Source organism: Hylobates moloch, unplaced genomic scaffold (genome assembly GCF_009828535.3).
Source record: "Hylobates moloch isolate HMO894 unplaced genomic scaffold, HMol_V3 SCAFFOLD_3, whole genome shotgun sequence".
In the NCBI taxonomy this organism is placed as follows: Eukaryota; Metazoa; Chordata; class Mammalia; order Primates; family Hylobatidae; genus Hylobates; species Hylobates moloch.
In genome coordinates this window covers 55,471,665-55,497,264 of record NW_026652278.1, presented here as the reverse complement: position 1 = coordinate 55,497,264, position 25,600 = coordinate 55,471,665, and the positions used below count along the sequence as shown (strand labels likewise).

General features: G+C 37.6%; 1 protein-coding gene across 10 annotated transcripts in view; it reads left to right on the top strand.

The window, feature by feature from the left end:
• The window catches only part of ANK3 (ankyrin 3), a 364,937-nt gene that overhangs the window by 114,405 nt on the left and 224,932 nt on the right, over positions 1–25,600 (top strand). For 6 of the 10 annotated variants that reach the window (XM_032137992.2, XM_032137980.2, XM_032137966.2 and 3 more), the window contains exons 5-8: positions 8,074–8,172; positions 14,295–14,480; positions 15,166–15,189; positions 16,364–16,462. In XM_032137992.2, the coding sequence (XP_031993883.1) occupies positions 8,074–8,172; positions 14,295–14,480; positions 15,166–15,189; positions 16,364–16,462 (408 nt within the window). The remainder of the gene's footprint in view (positions 1–8,073; positions 8,173–14,294; positions 14,481–15,165; positions 15,190–16,363; positions 16,463–25,600) is intronic. The other 4 variants (XM_032137947.2, XM_032138001.2, XM_032137998.2 and 1 more) reach the window with 1 other exon arrangement.

Below are 25,600 nucleotides of genomic sequence, written 5' to 3'. Positions count from 1 at the left end.
TTAAAGCGGCCTATCTATAAAAGATGCTAGTCATAGACACAAATGTTTAAAGAGTATCTGTAATGCAGGGTCTTACACTATTTTATGATGCTAGCTTAGGTTCAATCTTTTTAAAAACAGGCAGAAGGAACTTTAAAAGTCCTCAAGTTTAATAAAAATTTTCAGATTCTTTGTAAGGAACATAGGTCCTCCTATAAATCTTACATGGTCTTTCATGAATTTCTAAGAGGAATACCAATAGGTTATCATTTGATAGACTTTGAATCTAAAAGAATTAACTTTGCTTTATTTTGCTTAAAAATATAGGTCCTCATTATTCAAGTATTCATTATTTGAATCTCCACAGACAGGTCATGTAGGAAAGCAAACATCATCATAATTTAAAAATATTCACTAAGGACATGACTGCATTTAAAACTGGTTCCCACTCAAACATTCCTTCCAGTCGAATGCTGACTTCCATCCTTATTTGTCAGTGTGTCCCCAGGGATGTTGGATATTGAACAAATTGATTGCAGAACAAAACTGCAAGTTTTGACAAAGACGCTAAGTTTCCTGAAGTCAAGGAAAGTGATATTAGAGAACTTCTGGGTGCACAGCTGACCTGTGGGTACGTGGCACTCTGGCAGTATTAAGCTAGGAAGCATGTGAAAAGTTAGGATGATTTCCTGACAGCAGTTTCATATAGGAATGATTTGAAAATACATAGATTAAATGAAGACAAAAAGATAAGTGAGATCTTTGGATGGCAAATACTTCTTCCAAAAGATGGTCTTTTTTGCTTATGCTATGAAAATTAAAAATTGAAGAATGTCAACATATATCATTTTGCTGAGAAAAATAACACTTGGTTTAGTCTTTGTTCATTCTGAGAACTTATACATGAATCCAGTTGTAATTTACATTTTATTAAATTATATAAGCCTATTTTTATAATTTCCAGTTTTATCTTTTAAGAGTAAGTCTGAATCAAACTTTAAAAAATTATTTACTGTGGACTTTTGCTCTCCATTTTAAATGCACTTGATTTTACCAGGCTTTTCTAGCACGATTATCTTTGGATATTGGGAGTCTCCTCTGTTTCATGGGTTCACAGAATTGCAGTGACTTCCTCCCCTGCTTACTACTGACATAGCAATGATAACTCTGACCCCATCAAATGTCAGAGTCAAAGAAAAGGAACTGCACAGTGCTTCCAACTGCATGGTTCTTGTATATTTGCTCTAAATTCATTCTAGTTCCCTGTTGTTGGACCTTTGTCACATGATCTATGCCAATTATTCCCATTCCGTAGGAGAGTTCCCTTGGAGTAATAACGCTTTTCCAGAAAGGAATGATGTAAAATTGAATAGCAACAAGTATGGTACTTTGGGAGAGATACAGACCAGCTTACTACCATAGAAGCATCGTGCTTTTAAAGGGATGTTTTTCAAAATACCCCAATAATATTTTACTGAAATGTGGCTAGGTAGTTTTAAGCTCTGAGATAGTGGGAAAACTCTTTAATCCATTTTCATTTCTTTTATTATTTTCTCCAGGGAGGAAAAAATCGACCTCCTTCTTTCAAACATCACACCATTATTGACTAATGCTTAGAGTAGCCATAGTTTTAAAATGGCTCGGCAATGTTTGGGAGAAGCTGCAGTTGAAATAAAATCCTAATCAGTTCTAATTTCAATTTATACACATTCCACACTGATGATGCAGTAAGGGAGAAGAACATGTGAAATTCCCTGTTACTTACAGTTGTGCTCGGAATTACCAGCCACACGTGGCACAGCAAAGCATTTGCCCCTTCATCTGAACACCTGCCCACATATGCCTTCTGAACTGCATTGTTCTGTGGATGGAATAAGTAATGAGATGACCCTGCAGAGGAATGGAGTTTCTATGATAATTCCTGGTAACAACTCTTCAGTAGGAACTGTTATAAAGAGTAACAAGCAATGATGTCAACTCCATTTAGGAAGCAGCACATAAAACAGTACAGAAATATTAATATTCAAGACAGCATCTCTGTTGACATGAAATTTTAACTTGTAAGTGATATTTAATAACCAACAAAAAATAGTGTTAAAAAAACCCCTTACTCTTCTTTACTGTAAAAATTCTCCTTATCTTAAACATAAAAATGACATTGGGCAATATCAAGTTCTCATCTTATAAATCAAGACTCTATAAACTAGGGATTTGTAGATTTTAAAGTAATTTTTGTAATTGCCTTGATCTTAGGTCTTAACAAGTTAACTCTTTCTTTTAGTACTTAACATTCCAGTAGTCATTTAGTCCTACTCTGAGAAAGAAATTGAGTTGACTAAACTGTGATTATAAAGAATTCTATTATTAAGTCCTTAATACTTTATATTAGAGATATCAACAACGATTAACAATGTTTGCTATTGAAAAACCTCAAACTGCACAGTCAAATGACATCCCCCACTCTTCTCTCCTTCTCTGTCTTTATAATATAAAATACCAACTGAATTTATAAGGAAGCAAAGTCTGTTTCCAATAATATTTTAACTACCAAAGTATTTTTAGTGAACAGATTTTTCTAGTGGTGTTTGCAAAGGTAAGACTGTTTAGGTCAGCCAGTGCCTCCTTGGTCTTTCTGGGTACTCTGATATTCCCTATGGTGGGAAAGTCGGATCCTGACAAAGTTAGACAGTACAAGTATGGGACTTTGGGTATGGTTCAGATTGAGCCTCTGTGACCTTATATCGCACCTCTAATCTAACTGACCTTCACGAAAGTCAGTAACATATATGAATCAATGCAAATCTTTCACCATACCCTTAACATCTTAGTTAAGAACAGCACTTTATGATGTGCAAAGGCTGGCCATAGAAAACTAGAATGAATAGAAAAATTTCACGGATGAAATTTAAGCCCTTCTCCAAACGAAGTCATAGGAATACTTATTATTTTATTTTGGTGTGTATTAGACAGCATGCCTCAGTACTATCTACAAAATTATAAGTCTGCAGATTTGCATGCTTATAATAGCACCACTATAAACATTCAGAGCAGAAGGTATTGAATATATTGGATAAAATCAGACTTCAAATAGCATACTCATTCCATCTTAAGTTGCTCTGCCTTTTGAGAATTTAGTCTGTTGTTGCTACAGAAAAGAAAATGCAAATTGGGCACCCGTATATTCCTTTTTAGCTAGCTTTGTTTTGGAAATGTTCTAAGTTAGGAAATTATTATAAAAACAGTGGTGTACTTTTTTCTCTTATTTTGAAATCTGACCATTCTCCCAATCCACGTGCCATTTCACAGCAAGCAGTTATGGCTCTAGGTTGTCTAATGACAACACATTGAGTTAATGGTGCCTCAACCTCTTTGAGCTAGGGAGTGATGGCAATATTTTTATTTACTCTTTCCAAAGAACACTTCTAATTTTCTCTCTAGAATCATAACTAAATGGTTATGTATGTGTTCTCATGTCTTGACCATTTCTTGAGACATAAAATTTGTAATTTGGGGGTGTTATTTGAATTACAGGAAGAGAAACTAACTTAAGCACAAGAGGGAATTTATTGGAATTAGTTGAGGAACACAGAGAATAGAAAGCTAAAGAAGCTTTCAGAAAGCTTTGGAAACCTGATAGCTGGGGTGGAGAGTGGGAGAACCTAGTGAGAAGCGAGAGAGCAGGCTTGGCCTTTGACCTGGTTCCTACAGGTCAATCAGGGCTGGAGAGGGAGAATCAAGGGTGGACCTAAAAGAAAAAACAGAAGATAGCCTGCATGTGTGTCTACCCTGTAATTAATGAAGGGCAAGCTTCTCTGTCTCAGTCCATCCCGGACAAGTCCTACTTGCATAATGAGGAATAAGTAATTCTCTGAAAGAAAATAGGGGTGGCATTGTCCTGAAGGGGAAATTGGTGTGTGGGCACTGGTGACCAAAACTAAAGCAAAATAAAACAAACACCCATGCACTACAAATGACCACTATAAAATTGAGATTTCCACCATGAAACACTCACCAAAAACATTTTATCAATATAGATAGCAGAAATAGCATAAGAAGGCCAAGCACAGTGTTCACGCCTGTGATCTTAGCACTTTGGGAGGCCAAAGCAGGAAGATCACTTAAGGCCAGAGTTTGAGACCAGCTTCAGCAACATAGTGAGACCCTATCTCCACAAAAATAAAAATAAAAAAGCCAGATGTGGTAGTGCATGCCCATAGTCCTAGCTATTCAGGAAGCTAAGGGTGGAGAAACACTTGAGCCCATGTTAAGGCTGCAGTGAGCTATAATCACACCAGTACACACTAGGCTGGGCAATAAGAGCAAGACCCTACCTGTATTAGTCTGTTCTCATGCTGCTAATAAAGATATACCCAAGACTGGGTAATTTATAAAGGAAAGAGGTTTAATTGGCTCATACTTCCTCATGGCTGAGAAGGCCTCACAATCATGGTGGAAGGCAAATAAGGAGCAAAGTCACCTTTTACATGGTGGCAGGCAAGAGAGCTTGTGCAGGGAAACTCCCATTTATAAAACCATCAGATCTCATGAGACTTATTCACTACCACAAGAACAGTGTGGGGGAAACTGCCCCCATGATTCAATTATCTCCACCAGGCCCCGTCCTTGATACCTGGGGATTATTAGAATTCAAGGTGAGATTTGGGTGCAGACACAGCCAAACCATATCACTCTCTCTTAAAAAAATGAAAGAAATAGTATCAGACCATTCAAGGACAGATATCACATGATTCTGTTTATATAGAATATCCAGAATAGGCAAAACTAGAGAGAGAAAGTGCATTAGTGGTTACTAGGGAGAAATGGGGAGTGATTACTCAGGAGTATAGGGCTTCTTTTTGGGGTGATGAAAATATTCTAGAATTAGATAGTGGGAAGGGTTGCCCAATTTTATGAATATACTTAAAGCCACTAAATTGTACACTTTTAAAAGGTGAGCTTTATGATACGCAAATTATATATCAATAAACAAATATTTTAAAAATCAAAAAACGAGCAAGTATGTAACCATTCAGAAAATGGCCAACTTTCAGGTAATAATCTTAGGATGGCAAGCACTCAAAAAGAAGGTGGAAAGCTATTGTGGAAAAGGAAAACAATTAATTACAGGGCTGCATCTTGCTGTGGCTGTTGTCTACAAATATTTCTAAGTAGTCCTAATTCTGTGCATCTCAGTTTCTGTCATCGTAAAACAAGGCATGTAGAATGATTTCAGAGTTGTGCCTCTTAAGAATAACTCTCGAGAAGCTCCAGGTCTGTAAGAAAGCATTACCTTAAAACCCAGTGCCCGAGTCTGGGCTTTCTTCATGGATCCTGAAATGGTTGGTTCTGGAAGGAAACTGTGAGAACAGTGGACACTCACTAGAGCCAGAGATGTGCGGATAGACTAGTGTTTCTTAGGCAGTCTTGGACCACCACAGGACCTCCACTCCAACATTGAGAACGAACTGGCATTACTTGTCTTGACATAAATATCTTGTTGCTATTCATGTCTGAGAGAAAAACACTTATTTTGGAATTAAAAAAAAAAAGGCCAGGTGCAGTGACTCACGCCTGTAATCCCAACACTTTGGGAGGCCAAGGCAGATGGATCATGAGGTCAGGAGATCAAGGCCATCCTGGCCAACATGCTGAAACCCTACCTCTCCTAAAAATACAAAAATTAGCCGGGCGAGGTGGCATGTGTCTGTAGTCCCAGCTACTTGGGAGGCTGAGGCGGGAGAATCTCTTGAATCTGTTAGGTGAAGGTTGCAGTGAACTGAGATTTCACCACTGCACTCCAGCTTGGGCGACAGAGCGAGACTCTGTCTCAACAAAAACAAAAAACAAACAACAACAACAAAAAAAAAAACTTCTAAAAATCTGAACCTGCCCTCTGGAAGTTTCAGCTTTCAGAGAGAGCACTTGATGAGGGAAGATAGATGCTTAGTACCTAGTTTAGCTATAAGAAAAAGCCATACTGGTTTTGGCCTTTTCTTTTCTTTTCTTGTTTTGTTGTTTAAAGAATATTTAAATTAACTAAAGATGTAATGATCTTTCATTTTGGTCCAATTAGAAAATGAGAAAATCGCAATATAATGAGGATAATCCTAAACTCCCTTTGAATTTTGCTCATAGCGTCATAGCACTGGGAAGAGGGACAAAGATGAAAGACACACGGACCTATGGGCGCATGTGCGCGCACACACAAACACAAACACACACACACACACACACCCCCCACAGTGTTCCAAGTACTCCATGCTTCGTGTTTAAATGTGGTAGAATGTTTCATGATAAAACAGAGTAACAGTGGGCTCCAGAGATATTATCAGGTAGACAATTTAAAAGGAAGAAGACTGAATGTGATGTTGCATTCCACCGCCTCTAATTTTGTGTTTCTAATCTTGAGCTTGGCAACTAGATCACCTAACTTGTTAGAATTCTGTGCCAAATAGAGGAAGTAGAATAGAGGAACTCTCTGATAAGTACATAGCCATGGTGGATTTGCTATGTGGCATCACATTTATCTGCTCGAGGATCTTTTTAACTTACTTTCTAATTCCCAGTTAAAAGCCAAAAGCAGTGTGTTTACCAGAGGCCGAACTTATGGATAAGTAAGATAATCATATAGTAGTTGATATTTATAATAATGAACCTAATCCTTTTGAATCACAAAAGGTTGAATATTTGGTAACATTGTGGTTTAGAATATATTTACTTTTATTCTTTGAAATTGCATAATGTATACAATAAAATTTCTAGAACATTCAGTTAAATAGAACTGCATTCTGAAAAGTATATTCAAAAAGAATTTACTGGCTTGGTGCAGTGGCTCACACCTGTAATCGAGCACTTTGGGAGGCCAAGGCAGGTAGATGGCTTGAGCTCAGGAGTTCAAGACCATACTGGGTGACACAGGGAGACCCAGTCTCTATAAAAAATAAAAATAAATTAGCCAGGTGTGATGGTGCATGCCTGCAGCCCCAGCTACTTGGGAAGCTGAGGCAGAAGGATCATTTGAGCCCAGGAGATTAAGGCTGCAGTGAGCTGTGACGGCACCCCTGCATTCCATTAGTTTTTTATTATTATTATTTTGATACAGAGCAATGGAGCAAAGCCCTGTCTCAAAATAATAATAATAATGAAACAAAAGAATTATAGTTTGAAAATTGTTTGATGCTTATGTCTTGCAATAAGATTTTAAAATAGTATAATATTTCATAGATATGAAATACATTATTCTAGAGAACAAATATATACACGACATATTTTTAATAGGAAAAGATGTAATATGCATATTAATTTGCTTGAATCCAAATTCTTTGAGAGTTGATGCACATTTCAGAGAGGCACACATACACACAAACTAAATATATGTGCATATGTATGTACGTATAATATGTATACATATATGTATTCTGAACATTAAACTACCTTAGCAAAAAATACAAAGAAAGGAGGCCTACAAAAAACAGACTATGAATTAGATTGAATCATACCATTATGCAAATTGGCATTTCTTTTTTGCTCTGAAAGACCACATCTGTGGTAACTTTGAAGCTATTTGAAGCTATTTGAAAAGCTTTGAAGCTGTTTGAGATTAATATAAATTCCTCCCTGAACTAGTCGAAACTAGTTCAGATACTTTTGTGTGAAAATATTACATATTTATTTAAAACAGATAATTGATGCTTGGGAGCTACAATGACTAAATGTGTTTTTCTTCATATTCTCATAGCATCTAGTAAAATACTTACTCATGGTAGACTCTCAATAAGTGGTTGATGACTAAGTGAGTGTACTTATTTCTTTAAAGTGAGTAAATTGCTTTGAATTATACTTGGACTATTAACTATGAACTATTAACTATGATCTATACTCAAATTATGAATTATGAAATATAATTTTGAATTACACAGATCAGGAATTTAGCTTAAGCTATGGTGCTTGGGTTTTCTAATAAATATATCTATATGGAAGTATTATTAAATTTATTGTATGTGAGCACTTCTTGGAGCATAAATCATCAATACCATGGAAAAATAGATTGTCTCTGGAAAGCTGCAGACAAACATTTTTTTTCTTATTTTGCAGAATGGTTTCACGCCATTGTATATGGCAGCCCAGGAAAATCACCTGGAAGTTGTCAAGTTTCTTCTTGACAATGGTGCAAGCCAGAGCCTAGCCACAGAGGTAAGACACTGTTTTTTTCCTGTGGGTAGGTCCACATATTTATAGGGCATTTTGAAAACCTGGAGTTGTGAATTTGTCCTACTAGTAGTATTTCAATTGAAGTTTTATATTAATGTGTGGGTTCATAATTTTCATGAAATACATTACTATAAGTCTACTTTTAATTTTTAAAAATCTTCTGTTGCTTAGATACTTTCTGCTCTTAAATGCCCCATTCTATTCTATAATTATGCTATTATTTTAATATTTAATGTGTTTGCTTGAGAATTATTTTCTATCTCTTACAATTTTGCCTTATAGGCAAAGGCAATCATTGTTTTGGAATAATTGATGTTAACTATCTTTTCAATAAAACATTACTTTTAAATTGTTTTTCCAAATTTAAGTTTACCTAATTATAATGATTGAATTTGTATATTTTTTAAGTTAACTAATTAGACTTAATTCATAGTTATAAATAAAACTATTCCACTTTTTTGGGGGGGAGGGGGAACGGAGTCTTGCTTTGTCACCTAGGCTGGAATGCAAAGGCGTGATCTCAGCTCACTGCAACCTCTGCCACCTGGGTTCAAGCAATTATCCTGCCTTAGCCTCCTGAGTAGCTGGGATTACAGGTGCCCACCACCTACACCTGGCTAATTTTTGTGTTTTTAGTAGAGACGGGGTTTCACCATCTTGGCCAGGCTGGTCTTGAACTCCTGACCTCGTGATCCACCTGCCTCGGCCTCCCAAAGTGCTGGGATGACAGGTGTGAGCCACCACGCCCAGCCAAAACTATTACACATTTTTAAGTGTTAAATAGATGTGGTATTTGAAGAAAAAAATCTTTGCTGTCTAGAATAGAAGAATTATTTAAAAATAGAAAGTTATTTAGACCATTGGTACTGTCTTAGGTAATGTTGTTTATTTTTTAAACTAATCTGAATGGAAGACTGGAATCACTTAAGCATGTCACCAGAAATCTATTGCTAATAATAAAGGATCAATATTTGAGTATTTTTTATTTCTAGCAAAACAGTGAATTAGGGCAGATGCAGGGTTATAATAGAGATTATAAACCACTACTCTTGCTTGCATGCTGATGTGCTTCCTGAATGGCACAGAAAAGATGGCAATAGAGACACTGCATCTAATCTCACTTAGTTTTTGAGATTATACCTTCTAGGGAAACCACTAAATAAATTAAGAGATAGCGCACACAAAAGATACACAAACAAACATAAATATATGAAAAATTATCATCCTCATTTATAGTCAAATACTAATTTATTAGTCAAATAAAAAATAAGATCTCATCTTTTGCCCATGAGACTAAAAACCAAAATTTGATGGGGAGAGGAAATCAGAACTTTCCTACAATACTGGTGAAATTGATTGTTGGTTACAACACTTTTACAGAACATTTGGCAGTAACTATCAAAAAACTAGTATTTAGAAGCCTTTTTACGTAGCAGCTCCACTTCTAAAAAGTTATATTATAGAAATCTTAGATATATCAAATATATATTATAGATATATTTGCATTAGGATGCAAAAATAGTATACAAGGATGTTTGTCAACACAATTAATAATAGCAATTTTTAAAAATCAGAAAGAATCTAAATTTACACCAATAAGAATCCTGTTTATTCAGAACTATTTGGCTTTGAAAGAAACAAAAAAGAAACCTGTTAGTAAATGTTCATATATTTAGACAATAACATGCTGTTAGCACTGTTAAAAATGAGACAAGGCTCTATGTACTGATATAGGAAAATGTCCATAGTAGATTGTTACCAGTGGTTTGCCCTGAGAATTCGGAGGGAGCCTTTGTACCCATCCGTACTGTTGGGGATTTTTATACCCATTTTGTTATTTTATACCCATCAGTACTTTGGGGAATTTTTATCATGAGAATATACTATTATTTTAATAGTATTCTTAAAGCTAGTTAGGAAATAACTACTGGTTGATACCAAAACAACAAACATTTAGCAGGGTGCAAGGGCGCACACCAGTAGTCCCAGCCCCTCAGGAGCTAAAGACAGGATGCACTTGAGCCTAGAAGTTTGAGGATGTAGTGCTCTGTGGTTGCACCTGTGAGTAGTCGCTACACTCCAGCCTGGGCAACAGTGAGACCCTGTCTCTAAACAAACAAAAAAGAACAAACATTTACTAGGCAGAGAGCGGTGCCTCTCTTCACACTCAAGAGTAGCTATTCTAAGCACAGTACGATACACACATTGTGCCCTAGTGGACAGGGGAAATAGAGACAGGCAGAGACTGTTGGTTAAGAGAAAACCCATCGTCATTTTTGGATGGAAATATTAAGTACTGTAAATAACCTAATGAAAGTGATTCCATAGCTTTCTTTGTGAAGATGGTGTAGTACTCTTTTTTTACACTGTGATGTACAGATCACTAAGTATCTCTCCTTTAGAAGCAAACATAACCCCAATTTACTGCTAATAGATTTGAATTAGATTGTAAACCAATTACCAGTAACTCTCAGAGCTCTCCAGGACTTTTTTAAGTTTTCAAGGCCCAAAAAGAAGCCCTACAGCTAACTTAAAGAAAAATAGTACGTGAGATCTTCAAATCACTACTTCAGTCTTTTGGCAAAGGATATATATTTTTAAAGTTTTTACTCTTTTACATGGATTTAATTTCATATTATTTTTGTAGTTTTAAAGGAAAAAACAAGAAACATTGTGTCTAATAAGTCACGTTCATGTCTTCAGGGAGATTGCTGTTATATTGCTATATAAACAACATCTAATTACCTAGAGATGTTTGAACCTTTGAATTTTTTCTCTTCTTTTGGATTATTGGTATTGGAGAATAAGAACAACAGGAAATAAGACATTTTATTCAAATGATATTCTAATTACTGTATTGCTCTCTCATTAGCAATAATATTGGTGTCATTTATAGAGAAGTCTGTATTTACAGAACAAACAGTAGGGGGCAATTAAAGGATCCTTTAAATAGCAAGTTTTTAATAGAATCTTTAATTCACTATACGATGGGATATTGCCAAATTCTTTCAAATGTATTTTTTTCAGTAAGCCTGGCACTCTTCAAATCTTGTATATATGTAGCAAGACTTCAGTATAATTGTGGTTTTTAAAATGTTTTTATATTACTGTGTACTGCATCTCATATCTTTTCTATATATATGTAATCTTCCTTTTGCTAATTACGATTCTGAAGCATGCAGTATATTTGTTTGTGCGTTTATTCCATGAGTAATTATTAAGCACCTATTATGTTTCAGACGCTTCACAAGGTACTGGATATCCTTGAGCAACCAGGGGATGGATCTTTTTTCCAGTAGCCTCTATCACATTTCCTTTCTGCTCATTTTTCTCTTAAGAATAACTGCACAAAGCAAACCACACCATTTAAACGGTTTTGAAACAAAATCTGGAGCTGCTAATTTTAGCTATTAACACCTTAGAGCTGGTATCTTTGTGTCTTTAATTGGCTTATGCAGGAAACATATTCTTGTCACTGCTAATCGGCTCAGTTGCAGTTTATTTTCTGGTATAAAGTAGTTTCCTTTATGTATAGGTCCTGTGAATTTTAAAATTCACATCAGTGGAAATGTAGCCATTTTGTTTGGATTCAGAACAGAAGTGGACTGTCATTTTTACCCCTTAGCTTTTGTTCAGGTTTTTTAAGTGAGATGCAAAATTAAATCTTAAAACACAATTTTCCTTTTGCCACACTCTTAAACAATGCATATTTTCTTTTTTTTTTTTTTTTGCAAAAGTAATACCTTACATAAATGAGAAAGTACAATAAGAAGCAAGAAATCTGTTAATTTTCCCTAGAGATAACATTTTACCCGATTGCTTGCATGTGTACACATTAGATACATGTATGTATCTTTATGAAAATGAAAATATATATTAACATTGACATGTAGACTACTTTTCTTGTTATATCCTAAAGTTCCTGCCTTTAAGTGTAAACTTATGATATCGTTTTTGTGATATCTTGGATGTATCTAGCCTTTCCCTGCTTTTTATCTTTCTTAAGGCTTCGGGGAATAACCTTCTAGTTGTTTTGGTTATGTTATTGTTTTCCTTTTTCCTGCTGTCTTCGGTAGTAAAGTTAAAAGAAACAGGTGGCATTTAAGCCAGATCTTGAAGAATGGAGGGTAGAGGGGATTTATATACATACAGAAAAGAAGAGGGCATTTCAGGCTGGGGGGGAATAGCATAAGTACAGGTGTCAGAGGAGAATTAAGTCTGTACCTGCATAATCAGTACAGACAATGGCAGAAAGGATTTTATAGGGGACAATACTGAGCAATAATGTCCCTTAAGTGCTTTGAGTCAATGTTTTGCACATCCTGGGTATAAGTGTGCTGATTTGCATTCAATCAAATGAATTATGAGAGCCTTTCTCCATATGCTAGCAAGGGAAGGAATGTTGAAAGGGATGTTTTAGGAAGACCTTGGTGCATATGTGCTTCTATGTGTTTTCCAAATGCTTTTCTTTACCACATGACTACAGAAATAAAATATCATGACCCAAATAAAATAATAAGTAACTTGCATGCCAGTTCTCTAGTTAAAAAAAAAAATGCCCTTTTGAGTATATAATAATGAAACCATTGCAGACTTATAATTTGTGAGCCAGTCCTAGGATTTTCTACCCTGTGCTTTTTTTTTCTACATTCAGCAACTCTAGGTAATCCACAAGTTAATTTAACTGCAGTGAAATCTGTAGCTGTGTCCCCTTTATCAACTCCCAGGGCAACACAAAGGGAAGATTCAAAATGTATAGAGTATGTATGTGTGTACTTATGTCTGAACTTATTCTAAAGTCATGTTTTACTCAAATTCATAGAAGCAGAGAGGAACATGGTGGTTACCAGAGGCTAGGAACTGGGAGTAATGGGGAGACAGGAGGTAATGGTCAATGAGGAGGGATAAGTTTTTGTTTTTATTTTGCTGTTTATGAAATTTATTGCACAACTTGATTAACAGAGTTAGTAATAATGTACATATCAAAATTGCTAAGAGCATAAAGTTCAAATGTTCTCACCACAAGAAAATAAGTACGGTAATGAAGATGTTACTTAGCTGGATTTGTCCCCATTGTATTTATAAATCATAATATCACTTGTACCCCTATAAATATTTATAATTTTTAATTTAAAATAAAATTTAAAAAGAAAAAAGACAATAACCAGAATAAATGTATAAAGTCATGTTTTGCATGATCTTTGTGTTGTCTTCTCTCATTGGTCACAGAAGCCAAGAGTCTTTCTCTTAGCTCTAGAGACCTTAGTCTCCATAGATCTTTCATAAAGCAACAATGAGTACAGTTCATGAATTCACTTATCCTGACAGCACCAGGAATATGCAAGGCAACAGGGCACAGTAATGAACCAGACAGGCATACATCTCAGTTTTCAAAAATCCGTAGAAATATTTACATCTTATTTAAATGAGCTCCTTTGAAAACTTTGCCTGGATTTAGCCTGAGTTTTTTTTTTTCTTTTTTTTTTTTTTTTTAAGACAGAGTCTTGCTCTGTCACACAGGTGCAATGGCATGATCTTGGCTCACTGCAGTCTCCGCCTCCCGGATTCAAGCTATTCTCCTGTCTCGACCTCCCAAATAGCTGGGACTACAGGCATCCACCACCCCCAGCCAATTTTTGTATTTTCAGTATAGACGGGGTTTCACCATGTTGATCATACTGGTCTCGAACTCCTGACCTCTGGCGATCCGGCCGTCTCTGCCTCCCAAAGTGCTGAGATTACAGGCGTGAGCCACCGCACCTGGCCCTGAGATTATTTTATGAATATTGATATTATACCAACTTTTGTATGTAGTATTTTTGTACATTTTCAAAATTTTCCCAATTAATGTATATTAATTTTTAATGGAAAAGAAAACCAAAACCCATGAACTTATTACAAATTTCTTAGTGCTTTTTACTTTGTATAGATAAATATTTTTTGAAAATATCTTTTCACATTTCTGTCCATTCGAATATGTTGTTAGTTTTAATAACCCCAAACAAAAATTGATGCTTGGTCACTTGGTTGCCTTCTTGTTTGTTAATTTAATAAAAAAGAAAATATTCATTGGAGCCCATCTTGACCCATCCATTTATTTGCAGGATGGCTTCACACCATTGGCAGTGGCTTTGCAACAAGGTCATGACCAAGTCGTTTCGCTCCTGCTAGAGAATGACACCAAAGGAAAAGTGCGTCTCCCAGCTCTTCATATCGCGGCCCGAAAAGACGACACGAAAGCCGCCGCCCTGCTGCTGCAGAATGACAACAATGCAGATGTGGAATCAAAGGTGAGGCACGAGGGACACGGGCCTGTCATGCAACTCTCCAGTGTTAGACACACAACCTTTAAGAGCACCCGGTCTCCTTCTTGGCAAGCTTATGCCATGCCTTTAACTTCATTGAAGGGAGGAACAGAGTGTGTCTGAGCTAGCCACTGAAGGCACAGCCTCCCTTCACATGAGAAGCTAGGGGGTGAGGGGAATGCGGCCCTATGCGTGCTAAAAGGGAGGCCACCTCAAAAGAAATCAATTTCTATGCAGTGATCATTTCTTTCCTTTGAATATAGTTTTGGAATATATTCAACACTTCAGCTCAAACATCAGGGTGAAAAATTACAAAATGCTAAAGACAGTGTACACAAACAAACCTCTGGTTGATATCCAAGATGACAGGCCAGGCACTGAGCATAGATCAGCTGCGGAGAGCATGCCAGCAGCAAAAGAGCCGCAGCCAAAAATTCCCATCGTCTTGACATGTGGTACCTGAAAGTCTCTGTGATGGAAATGTGGCATTTGGACTAGGCCGTTGCGTGGCCCATCATTCAGTCTAGCTTTCTTTCTGTGCCTATTGTGCTTTCATCAGAGCTTCCATCCTCATTACTTAGCTGTCATGAGCTTTCTGCAATCCATATCACCAATAGTGAACTAACCGTTCATTTTTTCCTCCTCTTTGCTTCCAAATGTGTTAACCTAGATGGTGGTGAATAGAACAACAGAGGTATATATATATGTATATATGCATATACGTGTAGTCTATATCTGCATCATCATTTTCCCATGACTTAGTGCTGCTGCCTCATGTCTCTCCCTTCTTCTTTGCATCGCCTTCTGTAGGCTAGATACCTGCTTTATCCCCAATCCCTCCTCTCCCCAAAGGAGCATGTGCCAGATAAGATAGCAGTAGTTTGATTACCAGGGCTTTCTGCAGCTGAACCTGGTGTTTGAAAGAGATGAGGAATCCTTGACTCTTAAGGGTATTGCAATAGAGCTGTGTGAGATGAAGAGTCTGGACACTTTAGATGTTTATCAGCTATATGTAAAGCTGCAGACAACCCTGTCATTCTACTCATCCAGGACTCGTTTTTTAGGGTTGTGCATGACACTTACCCTCTGTGGTGTCAGCAAAAGGAAAGGTATTTCAGAATGGTGTCAATGTGACCCACCCTTCTACAAGACTCAGTGAGATAGCTAGCATGGCTAAGAAGCTTGCTAACAAATTAGAAATGCATCTAGTTCCTATAAGGTTTCAATCTTTGGGGACTAAGTGAATCGCTGCATGTTTTAGCATTTTTTAAGGAAGTAAAATGACCTTGGTATAAACAATCCAAAAACATGTGTTATTTAATAGGCACTGGATAACAAAGAGATTAACTTGTGGATTCTTCATGGAATACAATTGCCCATTATATAAAACCAATTTTGTGGTAGTACCTCTTCCCCCCAAAATTGCTTTTGTCATTAAAATTGGCGTTTACTGTTGGTTAATTTGAATCTATATCAAAGATATAAACTAATTGAATTTTGAGTTTCAATGCACAATTCTATCATCAGTAATAAAACAGCGGCACTAATCAAGCTATCAGCTATAAAGATTTTTCTCATCTCTATCTTAATTTCTTGAAATGTTGGCTTTTATATAGTTCTGTTATTGGATTACTAAAATTGCTCAGTCTCCACCCTTGGTTCCTCCCTGGCTATTCTTCTGCCTGTAAGTTTGGGGTTTATTAGAAACCCTGTGAGCAATTGGCACTGATCGAAACCTAGTACAGAATGGAACATAGACCTCAGCATATTTTGCTTCCTCATTTTTATTTGGGCAGGGTTGTGATATTTGCCTGTCAGGCAGGGGGCTGGCAGGAATCAATTGAACGTCTGCTATGTTTTCTTTACAGAGTGGCTTCACTCCGCTCCACATAGCTGCTCACTATGGAAATATCAATGTAGCCACGTTGCTGTTAAACCGAGCGGCTGCTGTGGACTTCACTGCAAGGGTAAGAGCACAGCAATGTGTAATGCCTTTAAAGCATTTGAAATAATTTTATGCTCTCTTTCCTCAACATGAGGAGATTGGGACAAATTGCCTCCAAGAGTCCTTCCAGTCGGTGAAGGCTATGATTTGTACTCATCCTAATGTATGTTCGTGATTTTATATAGGTGTGCCTGTTTCCTAGCAGAAGAGGTAAACCAAGATCAGGAATGCTAGCTGGGATGGATGATAAATAAATATATAAATGCATATATAGAACATGCGATTCAAGGAATCGTGGCTGGGGACAACAAATAGTTCCCTATGTTAAAATTTCTGAAACCCTTAGAAATTGGTCAGATGGCACTCAGTGCTCTAGAGATCAGAGTCTTGACCTTACAATGGGAATGTTCTGGAATACCTGGGTGAGGCCTAAACTACAGAACCCAAATAATGAGACCATCTTTTGCCTTTATCTTCTGTCCCCTACAAACTTTCATAGTGAGTAACAAGGTTGTGTAACCTGAATAAGCTCATATCCATTGAAGAAAGGAATTACAATGTCATATGGCCCACTGCACAGCAGGTTGGACATCCAAACAGAGTAACACTGCTCTCAATTTAAAAACTGGTGTTCAGCTTGACCATCAGAAACACTGTCGGAAGTACAAGTGAAGCTGGAGGCAGGATGAAGTAGTGGCTGAAATCCTGGACTCTGAGACTCCTTAGGTTCAAATTTTGGCTTTCACTTTTTTCCCTGTGTCTGTCAGTTTCCTCATTTATGAGATGAGATAATATGAATTATGAAATTAAATAAACAATTATAAAACATCACCTCTCCCTCACTGCGTCACTGTGAAAATTAAAAGAGATAGCATATGTAAATCACTCAGCCGGTGCCTGATGTAGTATCATCACTAACAGCAGCGGCAGTAGTGTATTGGTCTGTTTTCACATTGCTATAAAGAGGTATCTGAGATTAGGTAATTCATAAACAATAGAGGTTCAGTTGGCTCCTGGTTCTGCGGGCTGTACAGGAAGCATGATATTGGCATCAGCTCGGCTCCTGGGGAGGCCTCAGGAAACTTAAGAATAATGGCAGGAGGCGAAGCAGGGACAGACACATCACATGGCCAGAGCAGGAGCAAGAGAGCAAGAAGAGTGGTGCTGTACACTTTTAAATGACCAGGTCTCATGAGAACTCCCTCACTATCACGAGGACAGCACCAAGTGGATGGTGCTAAACCATTCATGAGAAGTCCTTCCCCATTATCCAATCACCTCCCACGAGGCTGCACCTCCAACACGGGGCACTACGTTTCAACATGAGATTTGGGTGGGGACATACATCTACACTATATCAGATCACTGTAACACAAGCAGCACTGTTATTTTGAAAGTAGCATTTGAAGTCTTATTTTTTGCTGAACGCTCACTTCTTAGAAGAGAAATGGAACTAGATTAGATAGGGAGGTAGAGTATAATGCCAGCAACAGCAGTACAGTGGTAGTTGCATCAGCAGTAAAAATAGTATCATTTCTGAAGTCGTTCCTGACTGTAAGATGCCAGGCTATGCATTTTATCTCATGCATACTAATATAAGGAAAGGTATAGTTTATCCTTATTTTACAGAAGGAGAAACCTAGGTTTAGAGATAAAAAGTAGCTGCTTTAGGATCACAGTGCTAGCGGGTTGGAAGAGGCAGGATTTCAGCCCCAAAGTTCTTAACCACTATTCTCTCCCCTAGGTAACTTAAAGGGGTTTATTTTACTTTTCCCCTTATAATTTGTTAGTTGTATAAAAATTAATAAGGCCTGAGATTGTACTAATAGAAAAGCTATTTCCTATCCTGTTGTCATGAGCTTGCTGAAAGCCTTCATCAGTTTAAATGACTGGAGAGCGTCAGTCAATTTTATTCACAATTTTTCTTATTGCGTTAACTACATCCTTGATATGGCAGATCCAAGGCCTAGTTTGACACTTTGAAGGACAAAGTTAAGCCCTTCTTTAAGTCAAGTATAAACAGGGTATGTCAGTGTTGAAGCTGAAGTTCATTTCAAGATGCATTCTTCTGGTTTTATTTCTGTAATTCATAGCATAATAAAACCTTATTAAGTTACATCTTCTAATTAGGACATTTGGAAAATTTATGTCAGGGTAGTGTTCGAAGTTTGTCTTTGTGCCTTTGTTCAGAAATTTCCTGATGTTGCTGAAAACGAGGATTAGAGAAATGTTTAAGCAATTTAAGGGGACATATTACAGTATTTTCAGACTTTTCCAAGTGATTCTAAAGTGTTCATTTGCATTAAAACAATGACTGTGGTCATTGTTTTACAGAAGATGCTTATTTATTGATTAAAAATCAGTGGAGACATCAGACCCACGTTGTTAACCTTCCTGAGTTACCATATATGATTTAAAGTACTTACACTGTGCTTTTGTTTAAAATATGTTAAAATTCAGACTTTTCACTGATTCAGAAATGCATTTTTCCCAGTCTTTCCTAATTAATGAGGTCTAATAGCATTTTGAGCTGAAGGCTGTGGTGGAATTTGATTTTATTTAATAGGAGGCTTGGGCTGTTGCGTATTCCCAAATGAGCTATGCTTCTCTCTGCAGTGGGTGATTGATGACTGGCTTTAGGGTACCTGAGAACTCTTTTTAAAGAGCTTAAACTGAGGCAACTGCCAGCTGCCTCAAGCAATCCATTTTAGGTCCCAAATTTGTAGCAATTTTATTGTATAATAATCTAGCATCTCCACTATGGTATTACAGAGGCTTCTCCCTTCCCAGCTTCCATGGGGTCTTTCTAGGTCATAGTTCTCTCAAGAAGGTAACAGAAATAGCAGGTGAAAGTAAGAGGGCCCTGAATGCAGACAGGATCAAATTCTATCCAGTCAGAGCAATAAAGGGAGCATCATTAAGCCTCATTTGCTAAGAATTGGCTGCAAATTGTAACCATAAATCATATGCTTCAGAGCCAGGTTTGGAGAGAGGTATTGATGAGGTGGTTAGAAGCAGATTAAAAAACACCAGCACCCTTTGTCTTGGGGGACTGCAATTTCTGTTTTCTGCCTGTGACAAAATACAGTAGGGAGTGGAAGATTTAAATCAGTGAAGAAAGAAGTATGACAGATAAAGTCTTGCAGTTCTTGATAGCACCGTAAACTGAGAGAATGTCCCAGAGAGTGACCACCTGCTAGCAAAGAGAGCTGGGGAAGAGGAAGAATGACAACACTTCTGGAATCTTTCCTGCATGCAATAGATGTTCATTTCCAAAGCAGATAATAGGCAGAAACAAATGCGATGTGACTGAAGGGAGTGCACAATAGAAGGAGTTGCTTTCTGTGTTCATTTGTAGTGCCAACTAATTTATGCAGCAGTAAAGCAGGTCCCAGTCAGTGGTGAATGTATACTTCTGAGTAGCAGCTCTGGTAACTGATTTATGGCATACTTAACTGTTTCAATAACACCTTTCTTTCAATTTTTATTATGATGTTTGCATTGTAATTTTACTGTGTATATGTAAGATATCTTGTCTGACATCATCAGTATTTCCTTTTGGATTATCCTTGGAGATCTATTCAGGCTCATGGGTCTGCTGCAGGGAGTTAATGCAGTAGCTACTGAATGCTGCAATGCAGCGTCAGCATTCTTCATTCTTTGAACTGAGTCTGCTGAGATGGCACTGACACTGTCTGAATTTATGCATGACCCTTGCTGTCTTTGCAAATCATTCTAGCTCTCTTGGGAAAGAGAATGTAACTAAAACATACCAGAGCTACTACTGATTGTCATTTCAGTAAGGAGCATTTGTGCACTAGAGTAACAAAAGGCCAAATTATATTATGTGGTTGCCTGCAAAGTTCCCTTTATTGATTGAAGAAGATAGATTAATACTTTGCTGGCTGAATTTTTTCATCAAATATAATGGACCACCTAATCTAATCTTCACTCTTGTCATTGGCCTTTCTCTTGTAAATTATTATTCAACTTCCCATTTTGAGAAGATAATTGAATAAAGCCTTCTTCTATTAGTCTTGCCATTTAGCACTTTTTGTTTTGATATCTGAAAGGATTAGGGATTTATGTGTTTGGATTCTTTACCTCATTTGTTTCCAAAAAGATTTCAGGTGGTTTACAGATTAAAATATACAGATGTGAAGGGCGGAACCAAAAAAGTAAATGTTACCAAGCAGCAAAAATGAGCCAGTAAATACGATGGAAAATAAATATATGCCTTAAAATCTTTGATATATATAGTGGAAAGGGAAGCATGGATAATAGAGTTTTCACTTTTGACAACTGAAATCCTGTAGTTACCTGTAGAGACAATTTTTGTGTAAAATAACTCAAACATTATTTTTATCGTATGAATCCTTAAGAACAGAGAATTACATAGTTGCAATATCTTTAATTACTGTACATCAAAAGGCTCACTTCTACTTCCTACTGCCTGTGACTGCTATATCTCCATCTGTGAAGGCACCTTGCCCAGAGAAGCTGAGAGACTGAGGCCCAGCTACTTAGCTTTATGATGTTCTAGTTGTATAGGAAGGAACTTGGCACGTATGGCACAGATCAATGACTGGTTAACATGTCCATTGGGCTGCCTTTTTCAAATATTAGGTATTTTATACAAGGTTTTGATAGGTATCGGACCACATTCAGAACCCTACTAAATCATACAAAAGTTTACTTTATTGAAGATATTTTAATGTTTGGATAAAATGAGAGTAATGTTTTTAGATACTTGAACTACTAAGCCTGTTGGTGGAAAAATAAAAGTATTAGACTTCTCTTCTGCACTTATATACTGTGGGTAGGAACGTAAATTAGTTCGGCCACAAATTGGAAAGCAGTTTGGAGATTTCTCAAAGAACTTAAACTACCATTCAACCCTGCAATCCCATTACTGGGTATGTATTCAGAAGAAAATAAATTGTCTTACCAAAAAGATACATGTTCACATGTTCATTGAAGCACTGTTTATGATAGCAAAGACACAGAATCAACATAGATGCCCATCAACAGTGGACTGGATAAAGAAAATATGGTACATATACACTATGGAGTACCACACAGCCATGAAAAGGGAACAAAGTCATGTTTTTTGCAGCAACATGGATGAAGCTGGAGGCCATTATCCTAAGCAAATTAATGCAGGAACAGAAAACCAAGTACCACGTGTTCTCATTTACTAGTGGGAGCTAAACATGGGGTACTCATGGACATAAAGATGACAACAACAGACACTGGAGACTACTGTTGTGGCAGAGTTGAAAAACTACCTATTGGGTACTATGCTCACAACTTAGGTGATGAGATCTTTCGTACACCAAACTTCAGTGTCATGCAATATACCCACGTAACAAACCTGCACATATGCCTCCTGAATATAAAGATAGAAATTATTTTTTTAAAAGAATTATGTTCTGTCCAAACCTGAGGCCAACATGGCTTAGCACATGCATGAGCAGAATAGTATCCATGGATGAGCATTATCTGGGGAATTTCTTTTCTAAATTCAATCCAATTTAGCAATATTTATAGAGCATCTACTATAAGCTGGACCTGAAGGTTCAGACTTGAGTTACCTACTCTACCATTAGTACTTATTACTAATGTGACAATACTTAGTACTTTATTAGTCCCTACTCTACCAATTTGTTCAGGCACCAAGGTGCCAAACCATATAATACAATTTCTCCCATAAGTCCTCAAAGCATAACTACATCTAGGCTATAATGCTGAATGGGACTTTTCTAAAAACTCAGGAATTGATGAGTTGAAAGCAGAAAGGCAAAGCTGAAGGATAGGTCCTCTGTAACAGTGTCCCCAAAGACCACAGGCTGTGCTCCCTTCCTTGGAGTTCGTCTGGTGACCCCTCCTGAGCCCCCGGATACCACTGTGTTGCAGAATCTATCTCATTTCCCCCAAGTGGGAACCCCTTTACCAGATCTCTCCTAGCCAGAGTCCAGGCCTCTTAACCACCTCTGGGCCCCAGTGAGGAAGGAAACTGTTTTCTCTACACCTGGGCTATGTTACTTCAGTAGCCACTAACTTGGGGAACTAGCTTTGATTTAAATAATTTTTTTTTTTTTATTCTCAAGAGCATTTCAAGTGCTCAATAACTAGTGGCTACTGTCTCATCAAGTGGCACAGATATATCGCATGTCCATCATCATAGAAAGTTATTTTGAACAAAGCCATGTCACCATCCATCTTAGGCCTTCCTTCCCTTCAATGTCATAATGATATGCAAATGCAACATTTCCCTCAAGGAAGACGGTTAGTCCCTGACCCCCTAGGTGAGCATCACATCCTGTACTTCCACTCACATTAGGCTTCAGATATAATTTTATTTCTCTGCTATTGTCCATTTTGCACACTCTATTTGCTATCTAAGCCCCTGGAAGGTTGAGATGCCCTAGTCATCATCTGTCTCTAGGTTTTCCTTTGGTCCTCATGTGCCTGGCTCTGTGCTAGTGACTTCAACATGAACTTAATTCTCTCAGACTTTCAGTGGATGATTTGTTTTTGCTGCCTGATAGCCTTTTTTCTATCTACCTTTCTTGACATATTAATAGAGTCACCAAAATGTTCAGCTGCACTTCATTCAGCTGGAAGGCAATGAATGTAAAAACATCAACAATTCTGCCTGCTACAAAATAAGTGCTCAGTAAATGTCTATTCCCTTCTTTTCTTCTGCAGGTGAGATTTATAGTAATAATGATTTTTAAGTTATAATTTATTATCCAGCTTCTTTATTAGGCATTTTACACTTATTGTCATAACAATCCTATGAGGGCTAAAGTAAAAATGTAATAAAATATAGCTCTCTCCCACATCCTGTTTTTCATCTCACATGCAGACTTTGAATTCCCCAAGAACAGACCTGTGTCATCTTACACACTTTGGAATCCCTGGAGTATAGCCCAGTACCTGGTGCTGGGAGGGACTCAGTATATATTTATTGAATTCAAAAATGAATGAATAAATCACTTCTTGGCCTTCCTGTCCACCACTCCTGGTCACCCAGCATCTATGCAAACCTGCTTTCCTCTCCCTAGCCTATCAAAATTCCTGTTACTTCAACTTGAATCTCTCCTGGTCTAGGAGCTGCTTTCCAAACTAAACTCAGCTGCATTAAGGGAAATGGAAAAATTCACAGGATACTAATAGAATTTTAGACCAGTGCACCAAACCTAAGTGCTGAATGTCAGAGGCAGAGGGACAAGTTTATATGAGCAGCAAGGAGACTTTGCGTTCAGCTCTGTAGATGACCTTGGAAGTCAGGCCCAGGCTAATTGGGCTAAGCCTAGGCTAAAAGTCTATTGCCAAGCTTTGTTCAAAATTAAGAGTGTTTTAAGCAGGGCCTCAGGCTCTGGGCTGTGAAGGCCCAAAGTGACCACCAGAAGATGCTAGAAAGGACATCAGCTACTGGAGCATGGAGAAGAGGTGAGCCTGGCTCCAGTAGGAGTGTGGCAAACTCCCGATGGTTTGACAAGGGTGTAGGGCTTTTGGAGACTCTACTTTGGTTTGTGTAGTGATGCATTTGCAAACATATCTTTAAAATACAAATGGCCCTCCACATTCTTAGATTTCACATCCATGGTTTTAACCAACCATGGATGGAAGATATTTGGGGGAAAAAAAAACAATAACAAATAATACAACATAGAAAAAGAATACAAATTTTAAAATACAGTGTAATAACTATTTACATGACTTTTACATTGTATTAGTCATTATAAATCGAGAGATCATTTAAAGTGTACAGAGAGTGTGTGTAGGTTATGTGCAAATGCTGTTTTATATAAGGGACTTGAGCATCCACGGGTTTTGGCATCCTCAGGAGTCTTGTAACCAATCCCCACAGATACCATAGGATGACTGTATATTTTCCTCTGATTACACAAATCATGCTTTAAACAAAATACAATAAATCACAAGTGAGAAAATAAAAACCACTTATAGCAGTCTTTTTTTTTAGCATTTGAATGTTTATCCCAACAGAGACCACACACACATACATTTCTTTTTTATTGGTACATATTTTTTAATAGGTTTATCTCCTAGTATAGGCTCAACAGCATTAAAGACAAAGACTTCTTTTCTTTCTTTTAAGGGTTATGTAAACCTCCTGAATGAAAATGGAGATTTGAGAGCCTTAGCAAAGGAATATGAGTTATGGGAAAGTAGCCATGTGTCTACTGCATTAAGCATATTCTTGTTGCCATGGTGATATTAACATTTCAGGAGGAACAAAACCAGTAAGTTTTGGTAAGGTGGCAGAATGGAGGAGATGCATGTTTACATGAATTTGCTCCTATAATTATGCCATGCAATCTCATTTCTGCCTTTGCCTGAATGCCACATCAAAGGAGAATCTCTTACATACATTTTTTAAAGAAGTATTTTTATCTGATATCCATTTATATATTTGAAATTCATTGACATCTTCCTGTGTGGAGTGGGGTCTATGTTCCTCACCTGAAGAGGTGCCATTTCTAAGTGACAGTGGAGTGAGGGGAGGAATACGTGCTGGACCCTGGACTCTTGTCTTGGCTGTATCATCGATCACTGATGTGGTCCAGGGGAAGTCCCTTCATCACCTGGCCTACAGGTGTTTTAGCCAAATGAGAGAGACATCAGCCAACCCCAGGCCCTTGCCCTCTGCCCAACCACCTGTCTGACAGCAATGGAGACAGTCTTCAGCTTCCCTCCCCCTTTCACAATAGAGTACATATGGAACAGTGGCAAAGTAAACCACACTGTCAGACTGCTGGAGTCCCACACTAGCCTTGCGGCTTATCCTGGTGCTCTTGAGTAGGTTGTTTATGTTTCAGCCTAATCATCCATATGATGGGTCCAATGGTAGAACCTAATGCTATTGTTGTGATTGTGACGATTGAAAGAAATAATCCACAGAAATTGCTTAACATAGTGCCTGGCCCACAAGACATGGGCAAGGGCTCAAGACATGGTGGTGGTTGTCACTGCTTGCATCCAGGAGGGGACCCTGTCACTGCAAGGCACGTTTCCCTGTAAAGCATGACACATGTCAGGTCGATGGCACCAAGGTAGCTCTCTAAAGTACATCTAGAAGTAGTCAGGAATGCGGCCTCTCAGAATAAATTACGTTGTTTGCGGTGGTGTT